This window comes from Orbicella faveolata, unplaced genomic scaffold (assembly GCF_042242905.1).
Source record: "Orbicella faveolata isolate gen_17 unplaced genomic scaffold, um_ofav_v1 contig_47, whole genome shotgun sequence".
NCBI classification, from domain to species: Eukaryota; Metazoa; Cnidaria; class Anthozoa; order Scleractinia; family Merulinidae; genus Orbicella; species Orbicella faveolata.
The window spans coordinates 13,810,917-13,832,040 of NW_028301577.1; the positions used below are offsets into that span (position 1 = coordinate 13,810,917).

The 21,124-nt window shown below is 37.4% G+C and overlaps 1 protein-coding gene across 1 annotated transcript in view; it reads right to left on the reverse strand.

Annotated features, from left to right (window-relative positions):
- Nucleotides 1-21,124, reverse strand: part of LOC110054366 (T-complex protein 1 subunit zeta-like) — a 41,225-nt gene that overhangs the window by 10,806 nt on the left and 9,295 nt on the right. The window contains exons 3-12 of the mRNA XM_089280565.1: nt 20,716-20,766; nt 18,695-18,757; nt 16,105-16,125; nt 15,819-15,878; nt 12,535-12,648; nt 9,296-9,399; nt 6,240-6,350; nt 2,198-2,312; nt 804-848; nt 257-436 (exon numbers count right to left, since the gene is read on the reverse strand). Of these exons, the coding sequence (XP_089136691.1) occupies nt 257-436; nt 804-848; nt 2,198-2,312; nt 6,240-6,350; nt 9,296-9,399; nt 12,535-12,648; nt 15,819-15,878; nt 16,105-16,125; nt 18,695-18,757; nt 20,716-20,766 (864 nt within the window). The remainder of the gene's footprint in view (nt 1-256; nt 437-803; nt 849-2,197; nt 2,313-6,239; nt 6,351-9,295; nt 9,400-12,534; nt 12,649-15,818; nt 15,879-16,104; nt 16,126-18,694; nt 18,758-20,715; nt 20,767-21,124) is intronic.

The window sequence follows — 21,124 nt, forward strand, 5'->3', positions numbered from 1 at the left end:
TAGGAGTTCATGTAGGCCTGTAACCCGAATCAAACACATTTTGTTTTTTTCTCGCGTCTGATGTCACCTGGCTTAAGGCAACCAATCAGCAAAATCCATTCGCTAGCATAAACAATGGTGTGACAACAGGCGGATTTTTCTCGCCTCACGTTTTGCGTGCGCACACGTGTATCACGCTAGAGCCTGCTAATCCACCTGTTCTGCAGGCTAAATTATTGTTAATTATTGTACATTAATTTGCATTTCACATTCTTACCAAAACATGTTCGTACACAAGTCCTGCATGGCCCAGACACTCAGGTGTCAGGTCATCAAAGGAATTCATGGCAATGCCTCCACAAGCAAGAGTAAGTCGCTCCATGTTTCTTCTCTTAGCACGGCGAAGTCCAACAATGCCTTCTTTAGCCAACATGTCTAATGATAATGGATCTATTCCCTACAACAAAATGACTCCTGTTTTTTTTTCTTAGGAAAGAGCTATTTAACAATGAAGATGCACATCCAGAAGCAAGAGAAAAGGAGGAACATATTATTTTTCTTGTGCTTGTCTCATGCCAGTTTCCAAATGAACTTTCTTGTGGTTATACATTACTCTATCTTACTGACTGACCATCAGAAACACTTTCTGAAAAGGAATGACGAAAAAGTACAATGCATGTAGGAGAACTCAAACAGACTGTGAAAATGCTTTGCTGCTGCCGTTTTTCCACAGCATTTCTTGTTCTAACTAACTTCTACTCATGTTTCTTCAACTCTTAAATACAAAAACATTTTTAGCTGTTCGTTATTGCTTTCAAACTAACCTTCTGATTGATGACCACAAATCCTTTATCGCTTCCTTCACAAACCTTGTGAAGAGAAGATGTTTGTTGTTTAAAGTTTGAACTTTGAAATTATTGTAACATAATTTAATATTCTCCTATTCCCATGATGCTCCCACAAAACTGTATCAGTTGTAATATCTTGGTACTCTAATATGACCCACTTTGATAAAGAGTTGTGGCCCAGGGGAGAGTATTGGCAAGAGCACTTATGGGATTATTTGGGGGATGAAAGGAACAAATTAAGTGATTGAGAGCTCTGACAGGAATGCTTATGATAATAGGGATTTCAGGGCTATATGGAAAGGATTTAAAAATAATACAATTGAGCCTGGACATAATGTTACAGATGGTGATTTAGCTCCCAGCTTTTACAGGTAATTTCAGTCAAACTGGCTCACCAGTTTTTCCATGCTGAACTTTGCAATGTCCAGGTACAATGCTCCATTATTGAATTTCTAAAAGATACTTGTAAATTCAGTTTTACACTGTAGTAACTTTGCTGGAGCAAGTTGCCAAGTTCCAGTTGAGTTTGAGTTCCTGCTTTTGTTTTTTTGATAAGAAAACTGAAAGAACACAAACTGGTTGCAAAGAGGGACAAAACAACTAATTGCTATGAAGGGACCCGTACCTCAAAATTAAAAACATAAGCCACAACTTGTAGTGTAAATTTAAGCTTTGGAGCAGTTTGGAGATGAGATTTCCACCTAGATGTAATAAACCTATCTTTTGCAGTCTTTTGATGAAAATGTCAATCATGGGGCAATTACTTTTTCCGTTTGACACAGAAGGAAAAATAAAGACTGGAAATTGTCAAAATACAAGCCAAGCTTGCAATCCTTCTGAGCAAATTATCAACTTTGCAACTTTCTCAAGAAAACTGCCAATGTATGTTGTAATATTGCACAGTAACATTGCAAAATTGCACTGAAAAGAACAAGCACTTTGAGTGAAATCATTACTGCACAAACCATTGTTTTCCCCCAAACAATTCCATTAGCACTTGGCCCAGATCATTACTCTTTTTCAAAGTGGGCTACTAAACAGAACTGTGTTCAGAGGGTTTTCTGGAACCACTGGCAACCATTAAAAATAACTATCCTCTAGGACCTGGTTACTCAAGACACAAAATGTTAATAAGAAACAATAACACTCTCATAACTACATTAGAATCAATGGTTTGAATTGATTCAGCCACGCAATTTATAATAAAAAACCCATGTAAATTATTTTGTGTGATAGCGAAAGAGCCAAAGCAACAGCAACAACAACTTCATTATGACTCGCATATTACAATTTTACAGAAATATATACACATGGTGTTGAAACAGGTTGAAACAGATTAACCAATGTTGCAAGTGCATGCTTCTCCTCACCTTCCTTTTCAGTTCAATTACTTTCTGTACTTTGTCATCCGTAAACTTTCTCTCGGCTGCTACTAGCTTCTCCCTTTCCTCAGCACTTTTGTAAAAGAAGCCAGAATTCACCTCGCTATAAAACATGAGAATTTGGCCATTGTCATCAAAGTGTTGACCGTTTTAAAATGTATTTACTTTAAAAGGTAAAGGTTGTATTCCAGGGAATTTGGGAAATTACCCAGAATAATGGTATTTCAGCATACGTGTAAAATAAACCATAAAAACTATGATTTCTTTAATGTTTATGTCCTAATAATGAATGGATGAATGAATACCCTTATTTGAGTGCTGAGAAAAAAAAATAGCAGTAAAAGACCACTATGGGAAACACTACAAAATAAATAAAAAATACTGATGGCGATCAAGGTGTACAATGTTACGATCACCTGCTTGCCATCTCAAAATAACAGAACCTTGCTTACCAAGACAAACTCATTACTCCCCCTATGTATCCATTATTGAATAAACAATGCCGCATAACAATAACAAGAAAAATAAACAGCATGGAATGCACACTGCTGTTTAATAAACAACACGCAATGCATGCAGAAGTGATGACATTAACTACCATTTCTAAAATTCTGGCTAGAAAATTGGAACATAAACAAACAGACAGATGCTTAAAGTTAACTAGAAGTAACTGAAGGTTACAACCTGTGTGTGGAGTGAGGAGAGGTGAGGAGAATGAAACTGGATGAAAACATGATGCACAGAGGAGTGGCGAGACTGAGCAAAATCCTTTCTGTTGTTTCAGATGATGCTGGTTGTAATTCAATGCAATAAAGTCAAAACTCCTAAATAGCACTGAAAAAAGTAATTTGTCTCTCTAACTTTTAATTATTAGCTATTCAGCCATGTTTGCAGCCTTCAATAAGGATCTATTCAGAAAAGCTTCAAGACACACTCATGAGGGTAAAAAACACACAATTCAGAAGCAGCTAAAACAAACATCAGTTAACACTTAAGGTGGCCGAACACAGTTTTCGTGGGCGCTTTTGCTGATGCAATTCAGCGCGTGCACAAGGATTGCAAAAACCAAACATGCCGTCAATAGAGCGATCATTTTATTTTACTCAACACCCGCATTATCTGTGCTATTTTTCTCTATAATTGAACGCAGTGTGTTGGTGGCTTTAGTCTTTTATCACAAATATATGTTAGAAAAGGTAAAGATGGAAAGAACTCTGTCAGCAATTCTCAGCTTTTTCTTTGTTACCGAAAGAACCCAGTGAAATGCAGCGCATGCGTAGTAAGTAAAAAAATTGCAATTGAATGAAAATTTGCACTCTCGGAAATACGCCTATTTCTGGAGAACCACTCATTAGAATTTCACGAAATTTGGCATGAAAATACTTTAGGAAATAAGTAACTGGAGTATTGAAAATAATTGAACTTTAACAAAGGAAAGTCTAGATATTCCAGTAAACCTTCAACAAGGGATAATTAAAGATCTCTCTGTTGAATTATTAGCAAAATGGTGTTAACTTGTGAGAATTGTTACAAGCTTGTTCCATGCAAATTATAAAGAAAATCTAATGACTAGATTTTCTACAAATAAACAAAACCGATTTTAAAGGCCTGTTTATTTTTATTTGTATTGCCATGGCAACGGCACATACGTCAGCTTAACCATAAAAAAGATCAAAGTTTGTGTTGTAAACTTGCTTGCTGCCATTTTTGGCGACCGAGAGGTCAAGGGTTTTAGAGAAAAAGGTGAATGAAACACAGGTATCAAAAACTGTGTTCAGCCACCTTAATGACTGGTCCTGAGGGGAACAGTGAATTTTGTTTCCTGAGAACCTCAATGTTTCCCAAGATGAAGTAGAGGGAAACATTGAGATTCTCAGGAAACAAAATTCACTGTTCCCCTAGGGACTAGTCATTAAGTGATTTGTTACATAGCAAAACAAATGGGTCAAACCGGTGATTTAATGTAAGTACGTGAAAGCAAAAAAAGATGTTGATTTCATAAGAATAAATGGCAAAGTGTTGATTTCATGTGTATGAATGAGGTTCTTCAAGGATGTTGATATCACAGTAACACAGCAAAATGTTCCTTTCCCTTGAATGCCACTTCAACAGTGTCTGTTAGGCTTACAAATCAAACAGATGTTGATTTCACTTGAAAACATGAAGGTGAAGACGTTCATTTCAGCAAACAGGGCAAGCAGGAGCAATTGACGGTACAACACTAAAATATTTCCTTTAAGCTTAACTCAACAGGGAAATAGAGGTTTGTTTTCTCCTAACCAAACAAACACTATCATTGTTGCATTCAGAGAACACAAGCCCAACTTTGACCTGTGGCTTTCTTGAGATGGTTTTCCTGTGCACGGTTATTTTATATGCAGAAAATAAATCCACATTCCTGACATTCCTGTAAGGACACCAAAATGGCCACCCCACTTGATTCTTGCAGGGGCATGTCATGGCCAGTACACTGGTACCGTTAATATATAGATTTAGCCAAGCCTAAAATCAGAGCTCCTCAGTTATTTTTTTGGAATCTTGTTACTAATGAAAATAATCCAAAATGTATGTGAGGTAAATCGCAAATGATTTAATAGTTTCGGCGGAAACTAGATTACATCAGCTGATCGAGGTGCAAGATGGTGTGATTATGAAATTTAGAGGCGTGATTTCAAGGATTTCTGGGAAGCCACCAAAAATCTTGATCACATAATAGAACTGTCTTCTGTGCTTTTTGGTGGCATTTCTTGTTCTTTCCTACCTTATTCAGAAAGACGAGACATTGTTATTAATCATTATATTCTTTCTTAGTTAACATGGAGACTCCCACACAAAAGAAGTTTACACATTTTTTTGTTGTGGGGACTGATTGAAATGCAGTGGTTACAATACACTCAGTCCCTAAATCTCTACCAAATGAAATCTTGCAAAAATACCAAAATAGTATACATATGTGAAAAGTTGGAAAATTTTGTTTTCTAACTTGATCCCCAAAGATACATTTAGCCATCTTCACTTTTGTATGGAGTCTCCTCCTGCTGGAAGAGTTTGCAATGAGCAAAATCACTCTGGCATGAATGGTAATTATTAGATTATGATGAACATGTGAGCATGTGAGCATGTGAGCAGGCCATGTGAGCTTGTCTTTGTGCTGGATCTTTCTTTCCATTCAGTTGCTGTAGGCTTTGCTACTTTGTGCTCTCAGCTTTGGATTTTGGTGAATTTAAACACTTCAATGGTAGGATTTATCAAAATCTGAGGGAATTGTCCTTGTTTGTTTTATATGTTCATGAATATGACTTTGAATTGCCTTGGCTTTGGGACATTAACTGTGGGAACAGCTATATTTCATTGGCTGAATTTTGATTGTATTTGTTGATTTGTTCCAGTCACGACAGACAGCTCAGGCTTTATCTGGTTGAAAATTGTGTGGAATCGGTAGACAAGATCCATAAGAGTGAGCCTGAACCAAGGAACGGCAGTGTAAATACTATCTACTTTATTCATCAGGGGAAATACTCAAATCAGTCGCACATAGTTTGTTTAAGATAAACGAGCATGTGATTGCAAATGTTTGCTTATATTTGTGCTTCCAACTAAGAATAATGCACTTAAAAAAATATACTTTTACAAATTAGCTTTATTTTATGCTTAAACATTACCAGTTGATGTGAGTATATTTAGCATGACATTTGAAGGCTAATGTAAACATTTTAGTTCTATAAACTTGCGAGGCTGAGGAAACTGGCATTGTCACGCAATGTATCAACAAACCATAGTTTATACAGGGGACCTCTTCACCTGCATGGACTTTGACACTATAATCTATTTGTCTGTAAAACCTCGGTTGTTGATGAAAAATGTTGATTTTTGCAATAGACAGAGGTTGAAAGTCAGCTAGCAAAGTCATTTGAGGTATACATATTAAAGTGTCAGAGTCGAACACACTCCCACAATCTTTGATTACTACTAGTCTTTAATAATACTGTTGTTGTTGTTATAATAATAAAGCTGGAAGAATGGGACTGACCTCTTTTCATATTCCATAGAAACATTACAGGTGAGGATGAAGGCATCTGTTACTTTTTTAGACATATCAGGATGGCGAGCTCCATGATCCATTACAAGCCCTTTGACCAAGCTGTGGGTAAACATAAGCACATAGTTCTAAATGATGACAACGTCACACAACATGGCAGCCATTCTCCAGCTAATAGGGCATGCAGCCTTAGTTAACAGTGTACATTTTTGATAATAAGCACATAATTGAAGGGGTGAGTGCAAAACCATGCTAAGTGACGATTTGGGTGAAAAAAAAAAATTTTCGCGAAAGGGCTTGAATTTTTGCATGTGGTCTTCAATGTAATAGAAAAACGCGGCCCTGTATTTTTGTCGCTGGTTTTTGCTTCGTTTTCAAGTTATAACGTATGCAAAAATACTTGGCTTTTCCTAGCCATGTCTTTAGGAGTTTATTTGTTGAACAGCAAACAGGCAGACTGTTTATAGTGTATGAAGTCAAAATCAAATCTCACAGCATATATAGAGCGGAAATCTGGGAACAGATTGTTTACATTGGTTATTGTGACGTGAGCACAACACGTGAAAAAAGAGATGTGCCGCATTAGAGCTCTGTAAACTAATATCTTAAGCATTGTTTTAAAGTACCTTATATGCCTGCCTGGTGGTTGAGAGGCATCATAAAGTCTCGATTAACCTGTAAGTCATCAGCACGTTTTAAAGAATCAAAATGTGTTCTGAAACTTCGAAGGCAGCTGATATACCGTAATCGTGTTATCGGCGTTCGAAGTCAGATTGAGCCAGGCAGCAAAGTCCAAGAGCAGTTCTTGCCCAAGAAAAATACCCTCTGGTGAGTCGTGGCCCATTTGCCAAGCGTTGCTAGCGTCAAAGTTTGGAAAGCAGCGGTATCGACCGCCATGTTTTCCCGCGCACGAGGTGTAAAGACCCTTCCCGGCATGCATTGCGATCACGTTCTGCGGATGTTTCTCGAACTGGTAACTAGATTGTTTAAACATAAGAATGGCCAACAAGTAGCGATCGATTGTAACATAGATCTGTGATCCAGGTTGCGTTGATTTTATTTCAAATCGGCGTGATTTGTAGTGTTTTGAGCTTCTGGGATCAGCAGACATGCAGATGTATGGAGACCCGTACGTTGCGGAAAAGGGTTAATCTGTTAATCTGTCAGCCCTATTTATAGCGCGTCTTCACGTGAAATCAACATCATTGAGCTTATAAGTTGCGTGAAATTACCATTTTGCTGTTTTCTAAGTGAAACTAGCATCCTTGCCATCAAGCATTAATGTGAAATCAACATTTTAACCTATTTAGACCTGAAATTAACATCATTGAGCTTATGTGCTGCGTGAAATTGACATTTTGCTGGTTTCTAAGTGAAACCGACATCTTTGCTGTCACGCGTTAACATGAAATCAACATTTTAACCTATTTAGACCTGAAATCAACATCATTGAGCGTATGCGCTGCGTGACATTGACATTTTGCTGGTTTCTAAGTGAAACCAACATCCTTGCCATCACGCGTTAACGTGAAATCAACATTTTAACCTATTTAGACCTGAAATCAACATCATTGAGCTTATGCGCCATGTGAAATTGACATTTTGTTGGTTTCTAAGTGAAATCAACCTCCTTGCCGTCACATGTTAATGTCAAATCAACATTTTAACCTATTTAGACCTGAAATCAACATCATTGAGCTTATGCGTTGCATGAAATTGACATTTTGCTCGTTTCTAAGAGAAATCAACCTCCTTGCCGTCATGTGTTAACGTCAAATCAACATTTTAACCTATTTAGACCTGAAATCAACATCACTGAGCTTATGCGTTGCATGAAATTGACATTTTGCTTGTTTCTAAGAGAAATCTACCTCCTTGCTGTCACGCGTTAACATGAAATCAACATTTAAACCTTTTTTGACCTAAAATCAACATTTTTGAGCTTATACGTTGCGTGAAATTGACATTTTGCTGCTTTCTAAGTGAAATCAAAGTCCTTGCGGACGCGGCGGGCCGATCCTTTGTTATGATAAACCAATGCGAGACTTCGACTTATAACAAAGGCTTGGCTTGGCTATTATAACAAAGGATCGGCTCTGTTTATCATAACAAAGGCCTGGCTTCATTTATTTGAAGACCTTGGCGGGAAAAGGGCGCTAGGTATTTTAATCAAAAGTGAACTTTGTCAAAAACGCTTCAAATTTCGTATGCAGTTTTCTTTAGGTATGTTTAACAATGTCCCGGAGTTTTTCCGCTAAGCTTCACTTCATTTTCGAGATATTGCGTATGCAGAAAAACCACTCGGTTTTCCAAGCGGCGTCTTTATAAACAAAGCAAAAACAAGCGAAAATAATACAGGACCACGTTTTTCTATTACATTGAAGACCACATGCAAAAATTCAAGCCCTTTCGCGAAAAATTTTTTTTTCACCCAAATCGTCACTTAGCATGGTTTTACACTCACCCCTTCAATTATTATTGGGCATCCATTTTGTGGTCAATTGACACCTGTCAAAGCAAGGTATCTGCTAACCAGTATCATGTGACTATATTGTGGGCTCAAGTTGTGAGCTCATCAAGGTCACATGTTCTTTTGAAGTAAACCACTGACCAAGTACTGGCTTTTCAATTGGATCACGGGCTCACACCAGGTTAACTTGCTGTAATCAGGGCTGGGTTAGTCAGAACTGAGCCAATTAATGCCAACCCAGGATTAAAAGTTAACAGAAGAATAAATTTTTTCTTGTATAAAAATGTTTTTCACTGCTGCTGTTTTGTGTAGTTTGAAATTATTCAAACTCAGAAGGCCAAACAATATAAGCAGAAAACCTTACTGCCAAGTTAAAAAAAACTCACATCAAAATCCTCACTTATCCTGGGTTAGCTTAATCAGGCTTTGAAGAAGCCAGTCCAGGAGCTTAGTTTTCTCATATTACATGAACAAGCAAGCTTGTCTATATAGGAATACTACTCATTTTCTACCACTGATAATAACAGTATGGGCACTTAATAAAATAAAAATTAATTCTTTATTTTAAACTTCTTACGATGTATCTGTTCCTGATTTGTGCATCATTTGCATGATTTCAACCATGTGCAGGTCAATGGGTTTATCTGGCATTTGGATGGCTAACACGGCATCTACAACAACCTATCAATCATAATAGGATTGTTCAAAGCATGCTACACCAGTTATCATTTAAATACATTCCTCAGAGCAAAAAGCCTAGACAAAAAGTTGAGTTTTGGTGAAAGTCAGTCATCTCTGCCTTTCAGTTATTCTAAACTTGAGAATACCTTGAAAATCTTGTCTTGATGACATTCAAGGAGACCTGACAACTCACCAATATGATCAATCATGAATGGTTTAAATCCAGGAGTATCAATAGTTTATATAGCATGATCATCTGGGTGAGGGTAGTTCTAAAAAGAACTGTTACTGGTGACTGACTTTTTGACAACCTCAGCAGAAGTCATCCTCAGAGTCAAGTGAATAGTGTTTGTCAGTCGATGGTGTGACAAGTCTGCTCCACAAAAACTGTTTGGTCAGTCAAGCTATGATGGTATAAGCTGTATGACACAAGTACCATTGGTCAGTTCTAAAAAGTTTCAAACAATCTATTAATAGTCAATTTCAATCGGTCTGTGAGTGGCATTTCTGTAAAGCATCTGATACTAGAAAACTAGAGAGGGTGCCAGAGCGGGCACTACATGCAGTATACAATGGCAAGACGGCAGATTATGATGAACTATTAAGTAAGGCAAAGCTGCCTAGTTTAGTAGATAGATGCCTACAAGACATACTGATATTAATGTACAAGGTTAAAAATTTACTGGCACCTAAACACATTTGTGATATATTTTACAAGCAATTTAAGAATTATGATTTACGTAATAGTGATTTTCCTATACCTAGATTTAACACTGTAAACTATGGTAAACATAGCATAAGATATTTAGGACCCTATCTCTGGGGAAAAGTAGACAAAGACCTTCGCAACAAAACAAGCCTTCATGAATTTAAAAAAGCAGTTCGGGCAATGAATCTAACAGATGTGTTGGATGGAAGATGCAGCTGCTATGCTTGCTCAACATAATAATAATAATACAACCAATTTAAGTAATCTTGAACTTATTTTTTTAACTAATTAGACCTATAAAACATATTTTTAATTATCAACTACCTATATATTTTATATAATATTAGTATTTTATATTTTATATTTGTATTTATGTTAGTGTCCCCAATTAGTTATCTTTAGCTAAATACTTCGACACTCAAATAAAGTTTATGTATATATGTATGTATGTATGCGTGTATGTATGTATTTATGTCTGTTGGTTGGTCTGTTGGTTTTGTTTATGTTGCAAATAAAACTTGTTTGTGAAGTGCCTGTAGTTGTTGACATCTGTTATCAGGTGTTTGTTCTAAATTAAGTAAGAAATAAGAAGTCTGGCAGTTGATCTTGTAAACTGCTCCCTGTCTGTTGCTGGGGTTATCCCTGTCGATAACATTGGACAGTAAGTGTCCTAACTTAGTTATAGGTTTGTGGGCTGTAGGATCTGTGTGATGGTCTCAGAAGTGCCCTTAAACTAACCCCCACAATTATATTTTGCTTATATAAATCTCCATTTTTTTTATCGCCACTGCGAAAAAATGTTTGTAGCTATTTTCATTAGTTTTCTATGAATTTTCAAAGTGCGTAAAATTGGCCTTTTCCCAGCCAGGACTGGGGAATAGTGAAGAATGGGATGAGTCGGCCTGCGATGTTATCGAAGGGGTAACAATGTTTGCTCCTGAGAAGGATATATGTGAACATGCAATAGTATGATTCAAAAATCATTGTAGGATGCTAGGAAGATATGTTGCTGGAGGGAGAAGCAAAACAGCAAGCTTAGGAGAGAGCACTCCTCTTCATTCAATACCTCTATCTCAATGACACTCATTCAGAAGCAAGAAAAAGGTGGCTGACTTGTGCGAAGTGTGAAATTTGGGGAATGTTTGAATCTAGAAATGTTTTGCCACTCCAAAATCTACAAGTTCAGTAAAGCCAAATCACCACTCTTCAAGTTCATTCACATCTTATCAAATCTTCAATGGCTGTAAGTTAACTCTTCAGCCATTGATGTAATCTTTATAAGCCAAATGGGCCTGCAAATTGTCGATCCTGACTTGCAGTGTGGAGGGCTCAACTGATGGCCCAACACTTCAAAATGGAAAAAAAATATATAAATCGTAGCCATCCTAATCATAACTAGACTCTGAATTGTATTGCTAGATGATACAGTTCTTTGCTTTGAGTCTTGTCCATTTTTGAAAAAAAATTAATATGAATCACAAATACCCCAAACATGTTTTCACAGCACTCAGAAGCCCAGTCAAACATATCTTGAGTGCTTTCAGCCCCTTTCCTCCCATGACGTCACCAGAAGCCTGACCCAGATCCCACTTTGAGCAGTTGTGGCTGCAGAAATTACAACTTTAAATGCCTCTAGATACATGGGGATAAAAAAAAATTGGGGGGGGGGGGGTAGTTTAAGGTTAACATATATTCACTATACTAACAGGTCTCTGGTTTCTGTTCATCCCAAATTTGAAAGTAGGCAGTAGTCTACTATTTTCAGCGCTTTCCAGTCAGTATTTCCAGTCAGCATTTGGGCCTAAAGAGGACAATCAAATCTATACCACAATTATTTTACAAAGTTCAGTAAAATAAGTTGGATTTCACATTTGCCAGGTTTATCAACAGGCACTCGCATGATTGAATGGCCATAAAACCTAGAAATCTTTTCATGAACATATCATTTTGCACACCTTTTTAGGGGACTGACTGAACAAAAGTTAAAGTTATGAAACTTACAATTTGTTAAACAAACCACAAGCTTTGAACACAGCATTTTAAATATTCTTGAGATTTTACATTAAATCAAGAATTGATATTGTAGCTCCAGAACAAATGGCAGAGATGATTGGTATGTACCAAAACTCATCTATCAGACTAGACTTTCTGCTCTGAAGATTGTGGCTGAAAGATCACCGCTATAAAGTAATGAGGCACAGCATCATAAACTTCAAAAAATTAGTTTCACTCAAACACAATCATTGTAGATGCTTCTGGAGTTCAAACCCACACAACTCAGATTTAAAGGTAAACCAGTATAACCAAGATTTTAATTTGCCTCTACAGTTGCAAAACAAACTGACTTACAGTTAAACTCACATCATCCCTGATAAAACTGAAAAAAATTAATATCCACAAAATACAGAGTCCAGTTATCATTTTACCTCTGTAAGTAGATCTGCAAGTTCTGTATGCAATTTTGTCCTAAGTGATGTCCTTGCTACATTTATCAGGGTGTCCCTGTCCATTTCTTTTGAGATTTTAACTTCCTCTAGAATCTTCAATAAATAACATTTAACAATATTATTAGTATTGTTTGAAGTCAAGGTGAAAAGCCAAGCAGCAGCATGGTAAACATTCTGCCAACATTCATCAAGATTAAGATGAATAATACTGTGAAGGTGAATTAATCAACATGACACGAGCGTGGGACAAAGAAAAATTCTGAGTCCCCGAAAGGAATCGAACCCATGACCTCCCGAACACCGGGCGGGCGCTCTATCCACTGAGCTACAAGAACTCATGGAGAGCAAGGTCATTTAACTGAGTTCATATATGATAGGTGTCCTGCATACTGCTAGGATCAATGCTATCGAATTGATCGTGAGTAGTGATAAGTTAATAAAGATGGTGAATTTTAAGCTCGGTAATGAAATGTGAAGGTGAATTAATCAACATGACACGAGCGTGGGACAAAGAAAAATTCTGAGTCCCCAAAAGGAATCGAACCCATGACCTCCCAAACACCCGGCAGGCGCTCTATCCACTGAGCTACAAGAACTCATGGAGAGCAAGGTCATTTAACTGAGTTCATATATGATAGGTGTCCTGCATACTGCTAGGATCAACGCTATCGAATTGATCGTGAGTAGTGATAAGTTAATAAAGATGGTGAATTTTAAGCTCGGTAATGAAATGTGAAGGTGAATTAATCAACATGACACGAGCATGGGACAAAGAAAAATTCTGAGTCCCCGAAAGGAAGTTTATTAACTTATCACTACTTACGATCAATTCGATAGCGTTGATCCTAGCAGTATGCAGGACACCTATCATATATGAACTCAGTTAAATGACCTTGCTCTCCATGAGTTCTCGTAGCTCAGTGGATAGAGCGCCCGCCCGGTGTTCGGGAGGTCATGGGTTCGATTCCTTTCGGGGACTCAGAATTTTTCTTTGTCCCACGCTCGTGTCATGTTGATTAATTCACCTTCACATTTCATTACCGAGCTCAAAAATTCACCATCTTTATTAACTTATCACGAATAATATTGTTTTAATATGTTCACAAAGTGATCTCAAGATCATTTTCAAATTGACATGGTTTCCTAGCTGGTGGCTGATGTGGCTTGTTATGCAATGCCAGTCAATGGTGGCTATGGCAGAGGGGACTATAACTTTATTTTGTCATATAGCTGGAGTTTAGTTAAATCTAACATAGGCTCCCATTGGTTGATTTATGGTCACATGGCAATGGCTAAATCTAAATGTTGCTCAGCAGGCAATAGTTAAGCAATGTTGTCACCCGCTCTGAATCTCCCACCAACCATAGGTTAGTTTGACTTCTTGACTTATAACTTAAATAAAACACTAAACTCCAGCTATATAACAAAAAACTTAATCACTGGTCTCTTGGGAAAGAGTTAGTTTTGTTTTCCTTCAAATCTCAACGCACCAAGCAGTCAAAACTAATTGCTTCCAAAGGGACCAGTGGACCATCTTGTTTTCTTGCCAACATGAAGAATTTTCACAGACATTAGTTTTACTGGCTTTTCTCCATTTCCTTCATGTTTGTACAGAATTTGTTTTCCAATAAAAAACAGTCTACGAAATGAAAGTGTTCATACTGAAACAAATACTTGACTGTGGAGATTACATAAGCTAGAAAAGTAACTTTTAAAATAACTATTTTAACTCTGTTAACTGTTCTTTTTACCCTAAAAAGATCTGAAGCTAAACTTGTTGTATTTCCAAAATTACTGATTCTGAAACACTGCTGAAACATGAGTTTACAAAGGCTATTTTGTTTCTGTTTCACTAATTTGGTAGGCAGTAGTGGGTGGACAATGTTAAACACTGAACAGTGTATAAAGATACAGTACTTACAGTACCAGAGAAAAGTGACCTGACAAAGAATAATTACTGGTAATAATTCCAACAGAAAGTGAATGCTGCATAGTATTGTGGAGAACATTTCAAAGGCTCGGTGGAAAAAGAGCGTGAGGCATTTTTGGCGGCAGGTCTTTTTTGCAGAGTGCAGGGTACAGGTTGCAGGTTGAAAGTAAATTATAACTGGAAAACCACTGGCACTTAAAAGAAACGTACAGGTGGTAGACTTACTGTGACTGTTACATGATGCTGTTTACAATCGCTCAGAAAGGTGGCTTCTACCTAAGTGCCAAACCCGCCAAAGCGATGGGAGGAGTATATTCCTATGATTTTTAGCCTGCAATGAATTATTGTTTTTGAAGAAACATCTGAAATATCATCTGAAATATCTGCTGAATTTGGTTTCTTCCCTGTGAATACCAAAATGAAAGCACACTGAGCTTGCGCTAGTATATTCTGATGGTTAAAATCTTATATTATTTCATTTCTTTATTTGCTTCATTTGTGATGGCAATCTTCTGTTGTTAAGGGAAGTGTAGCTTACAGTTCTTGTTGACGCTACGCCTAGAGATTTCGAACTCACGCTCTGTTGAAGAGACTCGTGGAGCCTGTTGAGTATTGAAAGATCGAGCGAGGTTCGACTAGAAAAATAAATAAAAATACATGTAAAGAAGAGCCGAGCGACAAGAAAAATACAGGACAGAATATAAAGACTTACAAATGTTTCCTGACTGTAGTGATGACGGTGAAGCTAGGTAGAGTATAGATTCTGCAACAATATTAACTTGAAGCTATAGAAAACGTTGAAAAGATTGGCGCGCTAGGAAACTGTAGCATTTAAATAGTCCTAATTTGCATACATAAATGGCAAGCTAAAATAAAAATTTGCAAGTGGAGTCCTATAGGAAGACCCAAGCCAGTTCTGGAATCGATAGAAACATCTGTGGAGCGGCCATTCAGATGACTTTGAAGAGATTTCACTGGTCTCAGCGTGTCGATCGATAAGTAATAATTATTATAGCAGATCGATCGTGTTTTCACTATGTGAATGAGGCGAACTATTTTATGTAAGAACCCCTGATGAGTATATAGGTTATTAATTATTTCTAGTGCCAATGGTTTTCCAGTTATAATTAAATTTCAACCTGCAACCTGCAACCTGCAAAAAAGACCTGCCGCATTTTTGGTCAAAAGTGAAAAATGGCGAAAACACTCCAAATTGTGCACACGGTTTTGTTTACTAGGTGTGTTAAACAATGTTGTGTATTTTTTTTCCAATTAGGCAAGGAAGTAAATAACTTGTACAATATGACTTGACGTATATGTTTTCTAACATTACCTCTAGAGCTTTCTTCTTTGCTAATTCAAATCCCTCGGTAACAAGGCGTGGATGCAGGCCCTGGAAAAGAAAAGCTGGTAATTTAAGGAATTAGTGGACAGAGTGGGGCAGAATATAGTAATTTGTGGATTCAGATGACAGTTACTTGGTAATATCTCAACAAATAAGGGGAGTCCTACAGTTCATCAAATGATAATAATCAATGCTGTGAGTACTACTCAGAGCTGAAAAGATCTAAAAATCAATTGACACTTCATAATATGTCCAAAATTATCTCAATTTGTACCTCTGATATGTAGAGATCTGCCTGTCAAAATAAAGAAAAAAGAAACACATTAGATAATGCAATATTATCACTAGTCCATGATTGAAAAACATTACTCTGGTTTAAAAATGTAAACATGTTAGTAAAAATTCTTTTTGTGAAAGTCCCAATGTTTCGGCTAAAACTTCAGCCTTCATCAGGGGAAAGTGACAAGGAATTTGTTGAAAAGGCACGTTCTTATACTATGCAAATCGGCAAATCGGAGCTAATTATGTTCTGTCCCTTAGGGCTAAATTTAAAAATTCGTGCGGCAAATGCATACCATCATCACGGTTCAGCGGATTCCTACAAGTGTTAATTTCCCATGCTTCTAAAATACATCTGTTGTGCCAATTTGTGCTTGTACATAAGATCTTTGAAGATTCCCAGGAGATGGTGTGGCCAGAGTGTAAACAATGTTCCACTAAAGCTGACTTGTGCGAGTGTTTGTTTACAACCGCTTTTTGATGTTCTTTGAGCCGGGTGGAAATTTTTTGTTTCGTTTCTCCGATGTAGCTTTTGTCACAACCTTGACAGGGAATTGAATAAATTGCGCCACGAGTCTGATCTTTCGGGACTGGGTCTTTTGGTTTGGGAAATAAATTACCAATGGTATGGTGTGGTTTTAAAGCGACTTTGATACTGTAATTGCTTAGGATTCGCTTAATCGGTTCCGTAGTGCCCTTGACATACGGCAAAATGCAGAAACCTTTTTTGTCATCCAGTGGAGTTGCAGGTGTTTGTTGAGAAGGCCGCTTCGGTTTACTTGCATGAATAACAAAGCGTTTCGGGCAGCCATTCGCCCTGAGTGTTGCGATCACGTTTCATTTCCTTTGATTGTTGGTCAACAGAAGATGGGATAGCTTTTGCACAATCAGTCAGAGACTTGACCACAGCCCTTTTGTGAACAGCCTGATGGTGAGAGTCAAACAAGAGATATCTTTCTGTGTGTGTCAGTTTGCGATAGACTTTAGTGGAGAGTTGGCCATCATCTTGTCGACAGACAGTGACGTCAAGAAAGGATATTTTCCGTTCTGTTTCTCTTTCAACCGTAAATTGGATAGACGGCTCGATATTGTTCAAATGACTCTGTAAGGCTAGCACCAGGATGGATTTAACAACGGCACACACATCATCTACATATCGTTTCCAAAAACATGGTTGGGAAAGAGAGGTGGGTAGTGCTCGTTTTTCAAGGTCTTCCATGACCAGGTTTGCCATAACAGCAGACACTGGAGAGCCCATGGCGGTACCAAAGATCTGTTGGTAGTGATTGTTGTTATACTTGAAATTTGTTGACGACAAACAGAAATCCAACAGGTCAACAATGTCATTGACAGGAATGGTGGTTCTACCCTGCAAAGTGTCGTCATTGGAAAGCAAATCTTTAGCAACTTGAATGGCGAGTTCCACAGGAATAGATGTGAACAAAGAGACAACGTCAAAGGAAACCAGCTCTTCATCTTCTTTGAGTGAGACATTTTTCATCTGTTCACAAAATTCCACACTGTTCTTGACCGTGAAATCTGTCTTGCCCATCATAGGACTCAGGATCTGCGCCAAATGTTTCGATAACATGTAAGTTGGAGAGTCTATGAACGAAACAATAGGTCTTAAGGGGAAACCAGGCTTATGAATCTTTGGTAAACCATAAAAACGAGGAGGCAGTCCATCAGAACTGCGAAGTCCTTTGTAAAGACTGTCACTGATCATGTTCTCTCGTTTAAGATTGGCTAATTTTTCATTGAGCTTCTTCTCCATTCGCTTTGTAGGGTCTTTATCTAACAACTTGTAGGTTCTTTGGTCATTGAGCATTTGCTGTACCTTGTCGTCATAGTCCTTGTGATCCATGACAACAGTACAGTTACCCTTATCTGCAGGGATAACGAGTCGGTCTTGGTCTTTGCGGAGATTGTGTAAAGCTCTGAGCTCGGCTTGTGGCAAGTTTGGAGGTGGTACGGTGGCTCTTTGTAAAACCTGCGAAACTTGGGATCTTAACACAAGTTTATCGTCTTCCGGTAGTCCAGAAATACCGTCTTCAATATCGGCTACAATTTCCGCTGTTGGTAAGACTCGAGAAAAGGAACTTGCTTTGGATTTCTTAAGGTCACGTCTTCTGTTGACCAACAATCAAAGGAAATGAAACATGTGATCGCGACACTCAGGGCGAATGGCTACCCGAAACGCTTTGTTATTCATGCAAGTAAACCAGAACGGCCTTCTCAACAAACGCCTGCAACTCCACTGGATGACAAAAAAGGTTTCCGCATTTTACCGTATGTCAAGGGCACTATGGAACCGATTAAGCAAATCCTAAGCAATTACAGTATCAAAGTTGCTTTAAAACTACACCAAATTGTATGTTAATACTTTATGACCAATCTTTTTCTGTCCAAGATTTTAAAAAAGGTTTGACCCTTTAGACTCTGACAAATGAGGTTTGAAATATGGGAAACAATCTGATAAGATAAAATAATCACTTTGAGTTGGTGAGAGGTTTATTCATTTAGTATAGTACAGCTTCCACCAACTTATTTAGTTGGACGAAGCTGTTCTACTTTAATTAACTTACCTGCTTTAGTAATTCTCCTATAATCAAAACATTTGAAGTTGTTCCATCACCTGTAATATCATCCTGGGCAATTAAGGCAGAAAGTAGACATCAATAATTACTGCTAACACATAGTAATTATAATAATGAAACATGACAGTGATCCACTTTATGTAAGATGAAAAATTTATGTACAGATTTATAATTGTCTGCCGGATCAAATAACCACATCAAGGTTTTGCAGTGGGGACCACAAAATGGTCAAAATGTACAAAGTGAAATTTTGTTCCAAAGAATGATAACAGCCATTAAAGATACATTTTTTCCTTAATGGAAAGGAAATTGTCATGAATTGTGTATGTACAAGGATTGGGTTGAAACTTGCAAAGTTCAGGTTGAATTTTCTAGTTTGATTCAGTGGAAACAGTAATTGTCTGGGAACAAGGGGACACTATACTAGAAAAAGGTATTTGACGATTACTCATGTTATAGGCAGGGCTTCTGATAGGTCCTGGAAGAAAAAGTCAAATTTCGCGGGATTTCCAGAGACAAATTTGTGGAAAAAATGGCCGATTTCGCAGGAATTTTCCAAGCAACTTTCGCTGAAAAACGATCAGTAAAAAATGGCTGATTTCGTGGGAGTTTTCTGGGAAAATTTCACTGGAAAGCAATCAGTTTTGCATTGATTTGACGAGCTTTTGTAACTAAAAGAGATAGCAATTTTGCCATTTTTTTTTTCGGGAAAATGATGAGTGTTAGCCTGTATGCAACAACAACAGCAACAGAAACTCACACTACTTATAAGTGTTGCCTTTGTAAAACCAGTGATTTTGCAGGAAAATTTGAGCAACTCGTTTGGGCTATAGTACAGTACGTGTTTGAATTTGTTTGACAACAAGGTTCTTTTTAACAGAAATCATAATTTGCTCTTTTAACAACAATGCACTCGAGAAATGCACCAATGGCAAAGCTTTTTACATCGTGGCCACAGTGAGTGCCCAGTTTTTCGCAACATTAATCTAAGAACACCTGGTAGTTTTTGGAAGTTGTTTACTCATTGTAGTGACAAAGTTTGGTGATAAATTTGCAAGTTTATGCCGACTAAACAGCCCCGACAGCCAAGATAAGTTTCAATTATGTTGCATCGACATGTATTTGGTATGATTTCCATTGAATTTTGCAGTATTTTGTGTGTTTTAGTGAATTTCGCGGGATTTCGCGGATTTACTTGAAATTTGCGGCTCTGCGACCATGTGAAATATCAGAAGCACTGTATAAGAGTGGCTGCTAGATGAGCTCAAGAACTCTTAATCCAAATTTGGCCAATTTGGCCAAGTGCTCATATTTTGCCAGAAGATACCCAGGGCAATTAATTTTCAAAACTCATTATTTTAAACATTCCAAGGATTTTTTTATTTCTTCAAAATTTGTAGCCTGTTCCAGGCTTTCATTCAATGGGAACAATAAAAAAGCAGGTGGGTCTTGGAGAGAAAAAGGCAAGGGTGGGAGAGCATGTAAGCATTGTTTTTTTTTTTTAAAAAGGAGAGAAAGAAAGCGTTCATAAGATTTTGAAAACATGGGTATACTGCACTTGTATTGTGCTAGTTTATTTTGAGGCCTGAGAAAAGGAAAATCTTACTCATCTGGTCAAGTAATTTGTGGATTCTACTTGTCCCAGCAACAAACAACTTGCCTCAGACGTGCCGAAGGGTGAAAGTTTTATGCCAGTGAAAGAACTTCCTAGTGAGGGCCTATTGCACCTTGGCAAAATTTCAGAAGTTTGTTTTTAATTCCATGTATTAGTGGATTTACATGTAAATGTTTTCACATGGCAACCAAGCAAGCTTGCCATGTGAGCTGTGCAAAGATGTGCAAATTTATCAATTGTAAATATATATCATTGATATCTATTCTTTGCTTATACATAAGCTGAAATAGAAAAAGAACAATTTCAGTATTTGAAAACAGTAAAATTGAAGATTTGTCATGGAAGAAAAAAGTCAGCTTGTTGTTTCATGTCAAGTCGTAATTTGTTTTCCCACCTGAGCTGTAGCCACTCTTGCAATTAAGGAAGCTGTAGGGTGTTGAATTTGCTGTTAATTTAAAAACAAAGCAAATATCTATTTAGTGACAACAAAAAATAAATCATTTCTTGTATAGTTGTGCCATGCCATGCCACTGTGTGATATTCTTTGTTCATAATACCATTAGCATTGTTTACAGGGCAGATCAATCATGACAAGCCATAATCAACATGTGTAACTCTTTAAATACCTTCATCAACTGGGCCTTTGTTCAGTGCAGTACTTGTACCGAATCATGATTTCATTTTTTTTGTTTGTTTTTGGTTTGGTGACTGAGCAAAACAGCCACTGAAATTACAAGAGTTTGATTATATAACATTCTTTGGGTATAATTTTCTGAAGGCTTTTGCTATGCTTCACACAAGCA